This window comes from Balaenoptera musculus, chromosome 13 (genome assembly GCF_009873245.2).
Source record: "Balaenoptera musculus isolate JJ_BM4_2016_0621 chromosome 13, mBalMus1.pri.v3, whole genome shotgun sequence".
NCBI lineage: Eukaryota > Metazoa > Chordata > Mammalia > Artiodactyla > Balaenopteridae > Balaenoptera > Balaenoptera musculus.
In genome coordinates, this window is record NC_045797.1 from 43,628,441 (window position 1) to 43,642,412 (window position 13,972).

At 36.8% G+C, this 13,972-nt stretch overlaps 1 protein-coding gene across 5 annotated transcripts in view; it reads left to right on the plus strand.

Moving 5' to 3' along the window:
• Positions 1-13,972, plus strand: part of CCDC88A (coiled-coil domain containing 88A) — a 123,816-nt gene that overhangs the window by 54,477 nt on the left and 55,367 nt on the right. For all 5 annotated transcript variants that reach the window (XM_036872495.1, XM_036872498.1, XM_036872496.1 and 2 more), the window contains exon 8: positions 685-857. In XM_036872495.1, coding sequence (XP_036728390.1) covers positions 685-857 — 173 coding nt within the window. The remainder of the gene's footprint in view (positions 1-684; positions 858-13,972) is intronic.

Sequence of the window (13,972 nt, forward strand, 5' to 3'; positions counted from 1 at the left end):
AGTCTTGGCATTGCTATGAGCTAGTTGTGAGATCATGGGCATATTAATCTCTGTGCCTCAGTTACCTTAGCTGCAGAATTAAGAGGTTGAACTAAACTTCTGAGGTTTTTTTAGGTCCCTCTGAGGTTCCTATTTACAATTCTAGAGCAGTGTTGTCCAATTCTGCAAGAATGGCAAGATTGTAATTCTGCACTGTCCAGTGCAGTAACCACTAGCCACCTGTGGCTGTTGTGCTCTTGAAATGTGGCTAATGTGACTAGGAACTGTATTTTTAACTCTTTAAATTTGAGATTAGCCACTTGTGCTACTGGTTACCATGTTGGACAGCACAATTATAGACACATCACTCTTGAGTTAATTTCTTTACTAAGTCTTTTATGCCTTTCCAACAGTTGCTATCTGTTCTTATTTTACCACAATTTACTTTTTTTTGTTAAAACACTGGGAAAGGAAAGAAGTATTAAGTCTTGTTTTTGTGTTATCTACTAAATAGCTCATCCATCTACTGTTGAATAAAACTTTAAAAAATGACAGCTAAATATGACAAAGTTATTTTTGACCAATGAATTCTTTTTTGATGTTGCAGTATAATACTTAGACTTAGTGACTAGTTTTGATGTGTTTGGTTCTCTGATATGTAAAATACTAAAAGTGATTCTGTGATTTATTTCTCTATTTCCTTAGACTATCGTTGAACTCTCTGAAGAGCGGGATGGTCTTCATTTTCCACCCCATGCCTCTTCATCTGCACAGTCACCTTGTGGTTCTCCAGGCATGAAGCGAACAGAAAGTCGACAACATCTGTCAGTGGAACTGGCAGATGCTAAGGCCAAGATAAGAAGGCTTAGGCAGGAATTGTAAGTTGTTGCTTTTCAAGACTCATTGAACTTATATAGTAGCAAAGGTGATCTAAAGAGTGTTTTTAGGCTTATGGAATATAGACGCGTGGTTCCCAGTTGCTAGGCTGTGTCAAAGTTTTTGGTAGTATTTGCCAAAGTGAGAAAAATAAGGAGACTGACATAAGGTTTTCTTAATGTTAAATCTTATCAATTTAAAGGATGCCCTTTATTCTGTATCAGTTTAAAGCATGCCCTATTTTTTTAGTGTTAGGATGTCCTTTCTTTTATAAAATAATGTTTTTCCTTGGCAAATTGAGGTCTGCTTAATTTTTTAATTTTTGCATTTCTTGAAATCCAAAATACTGGCAACCACTGATACAGATCAATAAGTTTAGCTTTTTTAAAATTAATGTTCTAAAAAACTGAATTTTTGGTATACAGTATTACAAAAAAATAATTTTGTGTATCTTCTGCATTGAGTAATTGAAATGCCTGAGTCATGTATCAGTACTTAGAAATGGTAAATATTCTGGTTGGTTAGTGCTGATGAAATTAATATCTGTTTAACTTTCAAAGATCATTACAGGAAAATCAGTATAAATGTCACATAGGCATTCCTTGGTAAATCACATGGAAAGAAATAACCGGTCTCTGCTGGAGATTTTTTATATTGCAGTTTAAAAAGAACAAAGGAGTTTTGTATTTTAGGCTTTTTTTCTTTCTTTCTTTCCTTTTTTTTTTTTTTTTTTTTTGGTTTGTCTTCCTGGAATTTGGGCTTTGGAGTATAGATTTTAAATTTAAAACCACAATATAACAATTAAGTTTATTTACTGATTGTTTAAAGCAGTTAGTTTAAGAAAGTGGTTGAATATGCAAGGTAGAAAAAATGTACAGTCCATAGGAAAATTTGAAAACAAAAAAATACAGCTTTCATTGTGAATGTCTGCATTATTATGTATCTATTGAAGTGAACACGCCCAGGATATTCTATAAACAGCTGCACCATGAAAATTAGGGAAGAGATTGCTGTTATTAGTTTGACTGGCAGTTAATGGATAGCCTAAACAGTGAACACTAGTTGGTTCCATATAATTTAGCACAATCTTCTCCAGTCTTTAGATAAAGCATGCAATTAGAACTGCAGTGATGGCTGTGAATTCATTTAACATTTTGCACTATATTAGAATTTGATTTTAAAATAAAATTTACTTGGGCATAGCGTTATTCAAATTCCAAACAACTTAGAGACATTAGTAAAATTTGGTCTCATACGCTGATTGGAAAATGTAAATGAATAGTTTTAATGAGTAAATAAATATGCCAGATATAGCAAGTGTTCCCAGTAACTAGCATTACATCAAATACCATCTCATATCTTTGTTGTCCTTTGAAAATGTGTCCCTTCTTAGATTTCTTCTATTAACATTTGTTTTAAGTGTTTTTGTTGGGATAGATCTTTACTAAAGTGATGAAGTATGGAATCATGGTGGATAAATTTAGTTCAGGTTGCCTTATACCTAATGGAAATAAATAATTGTAATGAGAACATGCAAATTAACTAATACCACACTTGTGGGTGGTACATGATAATATAATTGCTTTGGATTTATTAACATACAGAGTAAAAGTATAATTTGCAATTTGGATAGAACAAGAAGTAATTCCTTATAAATTTCACTTCTAAGCGGTAGTTAACACTATCAAAGGCTTCCTTTAATAATACTCTCTGTCTCCATGGATCCCATGTTTCCAAAGAGTTTTTCTCTCACACAAATTCTTTTTTAAAAAAACAGCTTTATGGAGATATAATTCCTATATAAGGAAATTTATCCTTTTAAAGTGTACAATTCAGTGATGTTTAGTTTATTTAGAATTCTGCAACCATCACATGCTGTCTAATTTCAAGACATTTTCATCACCCCAAAAGGAAACTCCATACCCATCAGCAGTCACTCTCCATCCCTCTTTGCCCTCGGCTCCTCAAAACCACTAATACACTTTCTAGTTCTATAGATCTGCCTATTCTGGACATTTCATATAAATGGATGCATACATTATGTGGCCTTTTGTGACTGGCTTCTTTCACTTAGCATAATGTTGTCAGGGTTCATCCATGTTGTACCATATAGCAGTACTTCATTCCTTTTTATGGTTGAATAATATTCTCTCACATGGATATACCACATTTTGGTTACTCATTTATGAGTTGATGGACATTTGGATTGTTTCTACTTTTTGGCTGTTTAAATAATGCTCCTATGAACATTCATGTACACATTTTTGTGTATACATATATTTTCATTTCTCTTGGGTATTTACTGAGAAGTGGAAATGCTGGGTCATATAGTAGCTCTATGTTTAACCTTTTGAGGAACTGTCAAACTATTTGGCTGCACCATTTTACATCCCCACCAGCTATGTATGAGGGCTCCAGCATCTTGATATCCTCACCAATGCCTGTTATTATACACCTTTTTGATTATAGCCATCCTAGTGGGTGTGGAGTGATACCTCATTGTGGTTTGACTTCCAGTTCCCTGATGACTAATAATGTTGAGTGTCTTTTTTCTTTTTCTTTAATAAATTTATTTATTTATTTATTTATTTTTGGCTGCGTTGGATCTTTGTTGCTGCCCACAGGCTTTCTCTAGTTGTGGTGAGCGGGGGCTACTCTTTGTTGCAGTGTGGGATCTTATCATTGCAGTGGCTTCTCTTGTTGTGGAGCATGGGCTCCAGGCACGCAGGCTGCAGTAGTTGTGGCACGCGGGCTCAGTAGTTGTGGCTCGCGGGCTCTAGAGCACAAGCTCAGTAGTTGTGACGCACGGGCTTAGTTGCTCCGTGACATGTGGGTTCTTCCCGGGCCAGGGCTCGAACCCTTGTCCCCTGCATTGGCAGGTGGATTCTTAACCACTGCGCCACTAGGGAAGTCCTGTTGAGTGTCTTTTCATGTGCTTATTTGCCACTTGTATATCTTCTTTGGAGAAATGTTTATTCAGATCCTTTGTCCATTTTTAAATTGAGTTTCTAGGTAAACTTTTTAAAAAAAGTAAAATTAAAAGCATTGAAATTTTTTTTTTAATAGTTTGAGGGGTTTTTTTAAAATTTATTTATTTTATTTATTTATTTTTGGCTGTGTTAGGTCTTCGTTGCTGTGTGCGGGCTTTCTCTAGTTGGGGCGAGTGGGGGCTACTCTTCATTGTGGTGCACGGGCTTCTCATCGTGGTGGCTTTTCTTGTTGTGGAGCACGGGCTCCAGGCACATGAGCTTCAGTAGTTGTGGCACGCGGGCTCAGTAGTTGGGGCTCGTGGGCTCTAGAGCAGAGGCTCAGTAGTTGTGGCGCATGGGCTTAGTTGCTCCGCGGCATGTGGGATCTTCCTGGACCAGGGATCGAACCCGTATCCCCTGCATTGGCAGGCAGATTTTCAACCACTATGCCACCAGGGAAGCCCAAAGCATTGGAATATTCCTCAAAAAGTTAACTATAGAATTTTTATATGACCCAGCAATTCCGCACCTAGGTATATCCCACTAAAATTGAAAACGGGGACTCAAACAGATACTGGTATGCCAATGTTCATTGCAGCATTACTCCCAGTAGCCAAAAGGTGGAAGCAATCCAAATGGCCATGAACAGATGGATAAACAAAATGTGCTTTAGGCACAATGGAATATTATTCAGCCATAAAAGATGAAATTTTGTTACCTGCTACAACATGGATGAGCCATAGAAACAACTTGCTAAGTGAGATAAGCCAGCTACAAAGGACAAATATTGAATAATTCCACTTAAATGAAATATCTTTAATAGGCATATTGAGAGAGACAGAAAGTAGATTGGAGAGTTACTGCTTAATGAGTATAGAATTTCTCTTTGGGGTGATGAAAAAGTTTTGGGAATAGGTAGTCGTGATAGTTTAACAACATTGTAAATGTAACTAATGCTGCTGAACTGTACACTTAAAATTGCAATATTATGTTATATATACGTTACCACAATAAAAAATTTGTTTTTAATTTTTAAAAAAGCATTTAACAATCTGTAAAGAAATATTTGTAAGAAATACTTATAAATCACAAAATGTAATAGCTTTTCATCAGAAGAAATTTTAATGGTACAGTCATAAGAAAATAAAATTAGCCTTTCCTAGTATTCAAATAAATTCAAATTAGAACAATAACATGGCATTTTTCAGTTGTTAAATTGTTTCACATATAGGCTCTTTTATCCTCTGCTGGTTGCATTATAAATTTGTAATGAACTTTCTGCAGGGCAGTTTGACAGTGTATACCAAGGACCTTTAAACATGTAATGTACTTTTAGAAATCTGTCCTGGGGACTTCCCTGGTGGCGCAGTGGATAAGAATCCACCTGCCAATGCAGGGGACATGGATTTGATCCCTGTCTGGGAAGATCCCACATGCCGCAGAGCACCTAAGCCCCTGTGCCACAACTACTGAGCCTGCGCTCTAGAGCCCACGTTCCACAACCACTGAAGCCCGTGCGCCTAGAGCCCGTGCTCCGCAGCAAGAGAAGCCACCGCAAGGAGAAGCCCGTGCACTGCAATGAAGAGTAGTCCCTGCTCGCCACAACTAGAGAAAGCCCTCACGCAGCAACGAAGACCGAACGGCCAAAATAAATTAAAAATTAAATCTTTAAAAAAAAAAAAAAAAAGAAATCTGTCTTGAAATATACAGGGCTTTATGTGTAATGATTTTATTTGCCAAAACGTTGTTCATTACAGTGAAAATTGGAATCCACTTAAATGAATAAATTATGGTTCCTCTCTCAATGGGAATATTTCTCCATTAAAAATTAGGATTTTTTAAAAAATGTAAGCAGATGTATGTATCTTTTCGAATTAGTGTTTTGTTGGGTTTTTTTCCAGATATATAACCAGGAGTGGAAATGCTGGGTCATATGGTAGTTCTATTTTTAGTTTTTTGAGAAACCCCCATACTGTTCTCCACAGTGGCTGCACCAATTTACATTCCCACCAACAGTGTACGAGGGTACCCTTTTCTCCACATCCTCAGCAACATTTGTTATTTGTGTTCGTTTTGATGATAGCCGTTCTGACAGATGTAAGGTGGTATTTCATTGTGGTTTTGATTTGCATTTCCCTGATGATTAGTGATGTTGAGCATCCTTTATTGTGCCTGTTGGCCATCTGCATATCCTCTTTAGAAAAATGTCTATTCAGGTCTTCTGCCCATTTTTTAATTGGGGTGTTTGCTTTTTTGATGTTGAGTTGTATGAACTGTTTATATATTTTGGATATTAACCCCTTATCAGTCATATCATTTACAAAATTTTCTCCCATTCATTCAGTAAAGTTGTCTTTTTGGGTTTTTTTGTTTAGTTTTGTTTTTTAATTAATTAATTTATTTATTTTTGGCTGCGTTGGGTCTTCGTTGCTGCGCATGGGCTTTCTCTAGTTGTGGCAAGCGGGAGCTACTCTTCGTTGTGGTGCGCCGGCTTCTCATTGTGGTGGCTTCTCTTGTTGCGGAGCACGGGATCTAGGCATGCGGGCTTCAGTAGTTGTGGCTCGTGGGCTCTAGAGCGCAGGCTCAGTAGTTGTGGCGCACGGGCTTAGTTGCTCCACGGCATGTGGGATCTTCCCGGACCAGGGCTCAAATCCGTGTCGCCTGCATTGGCAGGTGGATTCCTAACCACTTTGCCACCAGGGAAGTCCCTGTCTTCTTGTTTTTGCTGTGCAAAAAGACTTTAAGTTTAATTAGGTCCCATTTTTTAATTTTTGTGTTTATTTCTTTTGCTTTAGGAGACTGATCCAAAAAAATATTGCTACGATTTATTTCAAAGAATGTTCTGCCTATGTTTTCTTCTAGGAGTTTTATGGTTTCTGGTCTTGCATTTAGGTCTTAATCCATTTTGAGTTTATTTTTGTGTATGGTGTTAGAGAATGTTCTAATTTCATTCTTTTACATGTAGCTCTCCAGTTTTCCCAGCATAACTTATTAAAGAGACTGTTTTTCTCCATTGTATATTCTTGCCTCCTTTGTTGTAGATTAATTAACCATAAATGTGTGGGTTTATTTCTGGGCTTCCTTTTCTGTTCCATTGATCTATTGTCTGTTTCTGTGCCAGTGTCATACTGTTTTAATTACTGGAGCTTTGTAGTGTAGCCTGAAGTGAGGGCACATGATTCCTCCATCTCTGTTCTTCTTTCTCACGACTGTTTTGGCTATTTGAGTTTTTTGTGTTTCCATACAATTTTTAAGATTATTTATTCTAGTTCTGTGAAAAATGCCATTGGTATTTTGATAGGGTTTGCATTGAATCTGTAGATTGCCTTGGTTAGTATGGCCATTTTGACAGTATGAATTCTTCCAATCCAAGAACACAGTATAGCTTTCCTTCTGTTTGTGTTGTTCAGTTTCTTTCATCAGTGTCTTATAGTTTTCTGAGTATGGGTCCTTTACCTCCTTTGGTAGGTTTATTCCTAGATATCTTATTATTTTTGATGTGATGGTGAATGGGATTGTTTCCTTAATTTCTCTTTCTAATAGTTTAATGTTAGTGTGTAGAAATTCAACAGATTTCTGTATATTAATTTAGTATCCTGCAACTTTACCAAATTTGTTGATTAGCTCTAGTAGTTTCTGGTTGCATCTTTAGGATTTTCTGTCTGTGTTGCCAAACTTAGGTTCAGCTGCTCACTGTTTGAAGGCCAGTACTTGAGAGAAAAGTATTGGTTGGAAAAGAAAGGTTGCTTTATTCAGGAGGCTAGCAACCTGGGGAGAAGGTAGACTTGTGTCCAAAAACCAACTCTGAAGATTCTGCTTGACCATGAAAGTTTTTAAAAGGAGAATCATTTTGGAGGTGGTCAGAGTCTTGTTATCTTCTGTGTGCACACTTTCTTCTGATTGGTTGGTGGTGAGGTAACAGGGTGGTATTCCAGGAATCTTGTGCTCAGCCTGAAGTGACCATCCTCCACCTGAGTGGGGGCCTTAGTTCCTGTAGAAGAACTCAAAGGTATTGTTATGTATATTCCTTGAGGAGGCACCAGGACCCTGCTTTATTGCTGCACAGTTGTTTCTTGACTATTCCTCCTTTGTTTCTACATTCCCTTCCTTCCCTCATTAGCAACTGTTTGAATCTGCCCTTTGGAACTCAGGGAGCTTCAGGAGGCTGAATGAAGCCTATTTCCTACAAACAACAAACAGGCGACATGAAAAGGACTTGTACCTGGGAGGGTCCCACAGGGTCCTGCTCAGTTTCATCTATAGTGTCATGTCATCTGCCAATAGTGACAGTTTTCATTCTTCCTTTCCAATTTGGATTCCTTTTATTTCTTTTTCTTGTCTGATTGCTGTGGCTAGGACTTCAATACTATGTTGAATAAAAGTGGTGAGAGTGGATATCCTTGTCTTACTATTGATCTTAATGGAAATGCGTTCAGCTTTTCACCATTGAGTATGATTTTAGCTGTGGGTTTGTCATATGTAGCCTTTATCATGTTGCGGTATGGTCCCTCTATGCCCACTTTCTGCAGACTTTTTATTCTAAATGGGTGTTGAGTTTTGTCAAAAGCTTTTTCTGCATCTATCAAGATGATCATATGGTTTTTATTTTTCAGTTTGTTAATGTGGTGTTCAAAAAGATACATGCACCCCAGTGTTCATAGTAGCATTATTTACACTTGCCAAGATATGGTAGCAACCTAAGTGTCCATCAACAGATGAATGGATTAAGAATATGTGGTATAAACACAAGAGAAAGAAAAGAGCTACAATAACAAACCCAAAACAATTAAGAAAATGGTAATAGGACATACATATCGATAATTACCTTAAATGTAAATGGCTTAAATGCTCCAACCAAAAGACATAGACTGGCTGAATGGATACGAAAATAAGACCCGTATATATGCTGTCTACAAGAGACCCACTTCAGACCTAGGGACACATACAGACTGAAAGTGAGGGGATGGAAAAAGATATTCCATGCAAATGGAAATCAAAAGAAAGCTGGAGTAGCAATTCTCATATCAGACAAAATAGAGTTTAAAACAAAGACTATTACAAGAGAAAAAGAAGGACACTACATAATGATCAAGGGATCAATCCAAGAAGAAGATATAGCAATTGTAAATATTTATGCACCCAACATAGGAGCACCTCAATACATAAGGCAAATACTAACAGCCATAAAAGGGGAAATCGACAGTAACACAATCATAGTAGGGGACTTTAACACCCCACTTTCACCAATGGACACATCATGCAAAATGAAAATAAATGAGGAAACACAAGCTTTAAATGATACATTAAACAAGATGGACTTAATTGATATTTACAGGACATTCCATCCAAAAACAACAGAATACACTTTCTTCCCAAGTGCTCATGGAACATTCTCCAGTATAGATCATATCTAGGGTCACAAATCAAGCCTTGGTAAATTTAAGAAAATTGAAATCGTATCAAGTATCTTTTCCGACCACAACACTATGAGACTAGATATCGATTACAGGAAAAAATCTGTAAAAAAATACAAACACATGGTAGCTAAACAATACACTACTTAATAACCAAGAGATCACTGAAGAAATCAAAGAGGAAATCAAAAACTATCTAGAAACAAATGACAATGAAAACACGACGACCCAAAACCTATGGGATGCAGCAAAAACAGTTTAAGAGGGAAGTTTATAGCAATACAGTCCTACCTTAAGAAACAAAAAACATCTCTAATAAACAACCTAACCTTACACCTAAAGCAATTAGAAAAGAAGAACAAAAAAACCCCAAAGTTAGAAGAAGGAAAGAAATCATAAAGATCAGATCAGAAATAAATGAAAAAGAAATGAAGGAAATGATAGCAAAGATCAATAAAACTAAAAGTTGGTTCTTGAGAAGATAAACAAAATTGATAAACCATTAGCCAGACTCATCAAGAAAAAAAGGGAGAAGACTCAAATCAATAGAATTAGAAATGAAAAAGAAGTAACAACTGACACGGCAGAAATACAAAGGATCATGAGAGATTACTATAAGCAACTATATGCCAATAAAATGGACAACCTGGAATAAATGGACAAATTCTTAGAAATGCACAACCTTCCGAGACTGAACCAGGAAGAAGTAGAAAATATGAACAGACCAATCACAAGCACTGAAATTGAAACTGTGATTTAAAATCTTCCAACAAACAAAAGCCCATGACCAGATGGCTTCACAGGCGAATTCTATCAAACATTTAGAGAAGATCTAACACCTATCCTTCTCAAACTCTTCCAAAATATAGCAGAGGGAGGAACACTCCCAAACTCATTCTACGAGGCCACCATCACCCTGATACCAAAACCAGACAAATATGTCACAAAGAAAGAAAACTACAGGCCAATATCACTGATGAACATAGATGCAAAAATCCTCAACAAAATACTAGCAAACAGAATCCAACAGCACATTAAAAGGATCATACACCATGATCAAGTGGGGTTTATCCCAGGAATGCAAGGATACTTCAGTATACACAAATCAATCAATGCGATACACTGTATTAACAAATTGAAGGAGAAAAACCATACGATCATCTCAATAGATGCAGAAAAAGCTTTCGATAAAATTCAACACCCACTTATGATAAAAACCCTCCAGAAAGTAGGCATAGAGGAAACTTACCTCAACATAGTAAAGGCCATATGTGACAAACCCACAGCCAACATCGTTCTCAGTGGTGAAAAACTGAAACCATTTCCACTAAGATTAGGAACAAGAGAAGGTTGCCCACTCTCACCACTATTATTCAACATAGTTTTGGAAGTTTTAGCCACAGCAATTAGAGAAGAAAAAGAAATAAAAGGAATCCAAATCGGAAAAGAAGAAGTAAAGCTGTCACTGTTTGCAGATGACATGATACTGCACATAGAGAATCCTAAAGATGCTACCAGAAAACTACTAGAGCTAATCAATGAATTCGATAAAGTAGCAGGATACAAAGTTAATGCACAGAAATCTCTTGCATTCCTATACACTAATGATGAAAAATGTAAAAGTGAAATTAAGAAAACACTCCCTTTTACCATTGCAACAAAAAGAATAAAATATCTAGGAATAAACCTACTTAAGGAGACAAAAGACCTGTATGCAGAAAACTATAAGACACTGATGAAAGAAATTAAAGATGATACAAACAGATGGACAGATATACCATGTTCTTGGATTGGAAGAATCAACATTGTGAAAATGACTCTACTACCCAAAGCAATCTACAGATTCAATGCAATCCCTATCAAACTACCACTGGCATTTTTCACAGAACTAGAACAAAAAATTCCACAATTTGTGTGGAAACACAAATGACCCTGAATAGCCAAAGCAATCTTGAGAAAGAAAAACGGAGCTGGAGGAATCAGGCTCCCTGACTTCAGACTATACTACAAAGCTACAGTAATCAAGACAGTATGGCATTGGCACAAAAACAGAAATATAGATCAATGGAACAGGATAGAAAGCCCAGAGATAAACTCACGCACATGTGGTCACCTTATCTTTGATAAAGGAGGCAAGAATATACAGTGGAGAAAAGACAGCCTCTTTAATAAGTGGTGCTGGGAAAACTGGACAGCTATATGTAAAAGAATGAAATTAGAACACTCCCTAACACCATACACAAAAATAAACTCAAAATGGATTAAAGACCTAAATGTAAGGCCAGACACTATTCAACTCTTAGAGGAAAACATAGGCAGAACACTCTATGACATATATCACAGCAAGATCCTTTCTGAGCCACCTCCTAGAGAAATGGAATAAAAACAAAAATAAACAAATGGGACCTAATTAAACTCAAAAGCTTTTGCACAGCAAAGGAAACCATAAACACGATGAAAAGACAACCCTCAGAATGGGAGAAAATATTTGCAAATGAAGCAACTGACAAAGGATTAATCTCCAAAATTTACAAGCAGCTCATGCAGGTCAATATCAGAAAAACAAACAACCCAGTCCAAAAATGGGCAGAAGACCTAAATAGACATTTCTCCAAAGAAAATATACAGATTGCCAGCAAACACATGAAAGAATGCTCAACATCATTAATCATTAGAGAAATGCAAATCAAGGCTACAATGAGATATCATCTCACACCAGTCAGAATGGCCATCATCAAAAAATCTGCAAACAATATATGCTGGAGAGGGTGTGGAGAAAAGAGAACCCTCTTGCACTGTTGGTGGGAATGTAAATTGATACAGCCACTATGGAGAACAGTATGGAGGTTTCTTAAAAAACTAAAAATAGAACTACCGTACGACCCTGCAATCCCACTACTGGGCATATACCCTGAGAAAACCGTAATTCAAAAAGAGTCACGTACCACAATGTTCATTGCAGCTCTATTTACAATAGCCAGGACATGGAAGCAACCTAAGTGTCCATCAACAGATGAATAGATAAAGAAGGTATGGCACATATATACAATGGAATATTACTCAGCCATAAAAAGAAACGAAATTGAGTCATTTCTAGTGAAGTGGATGGACCTAGAGTCTGTCATACAGAGTGAAGTAAGTCAGAAAGAGAAAAACAAATACCGTATGCTAACACATATATATGGAATCTATTTTTAAAACAAAAAAAAAAGGGTCATGAAGAACCTAGGGGCAAGACGGGGGTAATGACCCATACCTACTAGAGAATGTACTTGAGGATACGGGGAGGGGGAAGGGTAAGCTGGGACAAAGTGAGAGAGTGGCATGGACATATATACACTACCAAATGTAAAATAGATAGCTAGTGGGAAGCAGCCGCATAGCACAGGGAGATCAGCTCGGTGCTTTGTGACCACCTAGGGGGGTGAGATAGGTAGGGTGGGAGGGAGGGAGACGCAAGAGGGAAGAGATATGGGGATATATGTATATGTATAACTGATTCACTTTGTTATAAAGCAGAAACTAACACACCATTGTAAAGCAATTATACTCCAAGAAAGATGTTAAAATAAAAAAAAGAACACGTGGTATATATACATAGAATGGACTGCTATGCAGCCATAAAAAGAATGAAATTTTGCCATTTAAAACAACGTGGATGGACTTGGAGGGTATTATGCTAAGTGAAATAAGTCAGACAGAGAAAGACAAATACTGTATGATGTCACTTATGTGTCGAATCTAAAAAATGAAACAAACTAGTGAATATAACAAGAAAGAAACAGACTCATAGATACAGGGAACAAACCAGTGGTTACCAGTTGGGAGAGGGAAGGGGGAGGGGAAACATAAGGGTAGGGGATTAAAAGGTGCAAACTTATGTATAAAATAAGCTACGGGATATATTGTGTACAGCACAGGGAATATAGCCAATATTTTATGGAGTATAACTTTTAAAAATTGTGAATCACTGTAGTATATATCCATAACTTACATAACATTGTATATCAAGTATACTTCAATAAAAAATGTTTCTGGTGAAAATAAATTTTAAACATAAGCAGGTATAAGATGTTAGAAACAGATTGTTTTACACAATGAACATTTACTTGTTCTAATTTAAGAACAGAAAATGGACAAGTAGAGATAGTGAGTGGAGACTTACTTTGAGGAGCTTGGCTCTGAAGGGGAGATAGAAAATGAGAGTTAGAAGTAAAGCAATTTAAAAAGAAAAAAGTGTATAGTAGGAGGAATACAAAGATGTCTAGATTACAGGGAAGAAACCAACAGAGATAAAGATTTTAACAGGGGGATTTTTGCAGAAACTAACTCCTGTAGCTGTAATACGTCTCTGGTCAAAAATGTATTATGTATCTGTGTGGCAGTGTATCATTTTCTTTAGGTCATTGTAAATGTTGAAAATAGTTTGGAGACCGTTAGAAGTCTCAGACCCAGATAGTATTGCCTTTCATAAAAACTCTTCCAGCTTATTTGTCTTTGACTAGGCAGAGAGGGAGAAAGCTAAAGGAGAGTGAGAATTGGGGGATGGCAGAAAAGATGAAGAGAGAGAAGCTACCTTATGAACTATGAGGACATTAGTCACTGAGGTTCTTAGCCTTTGGAGAACTTTAAGGGAGAGTATCATGACATCAGTCATATAAATTCCTAATACCAATTTCTTTGTCTTTTTCCCTAGGTTGGGGTTATGGCCAGTACTATGTTAAACTAGATGTT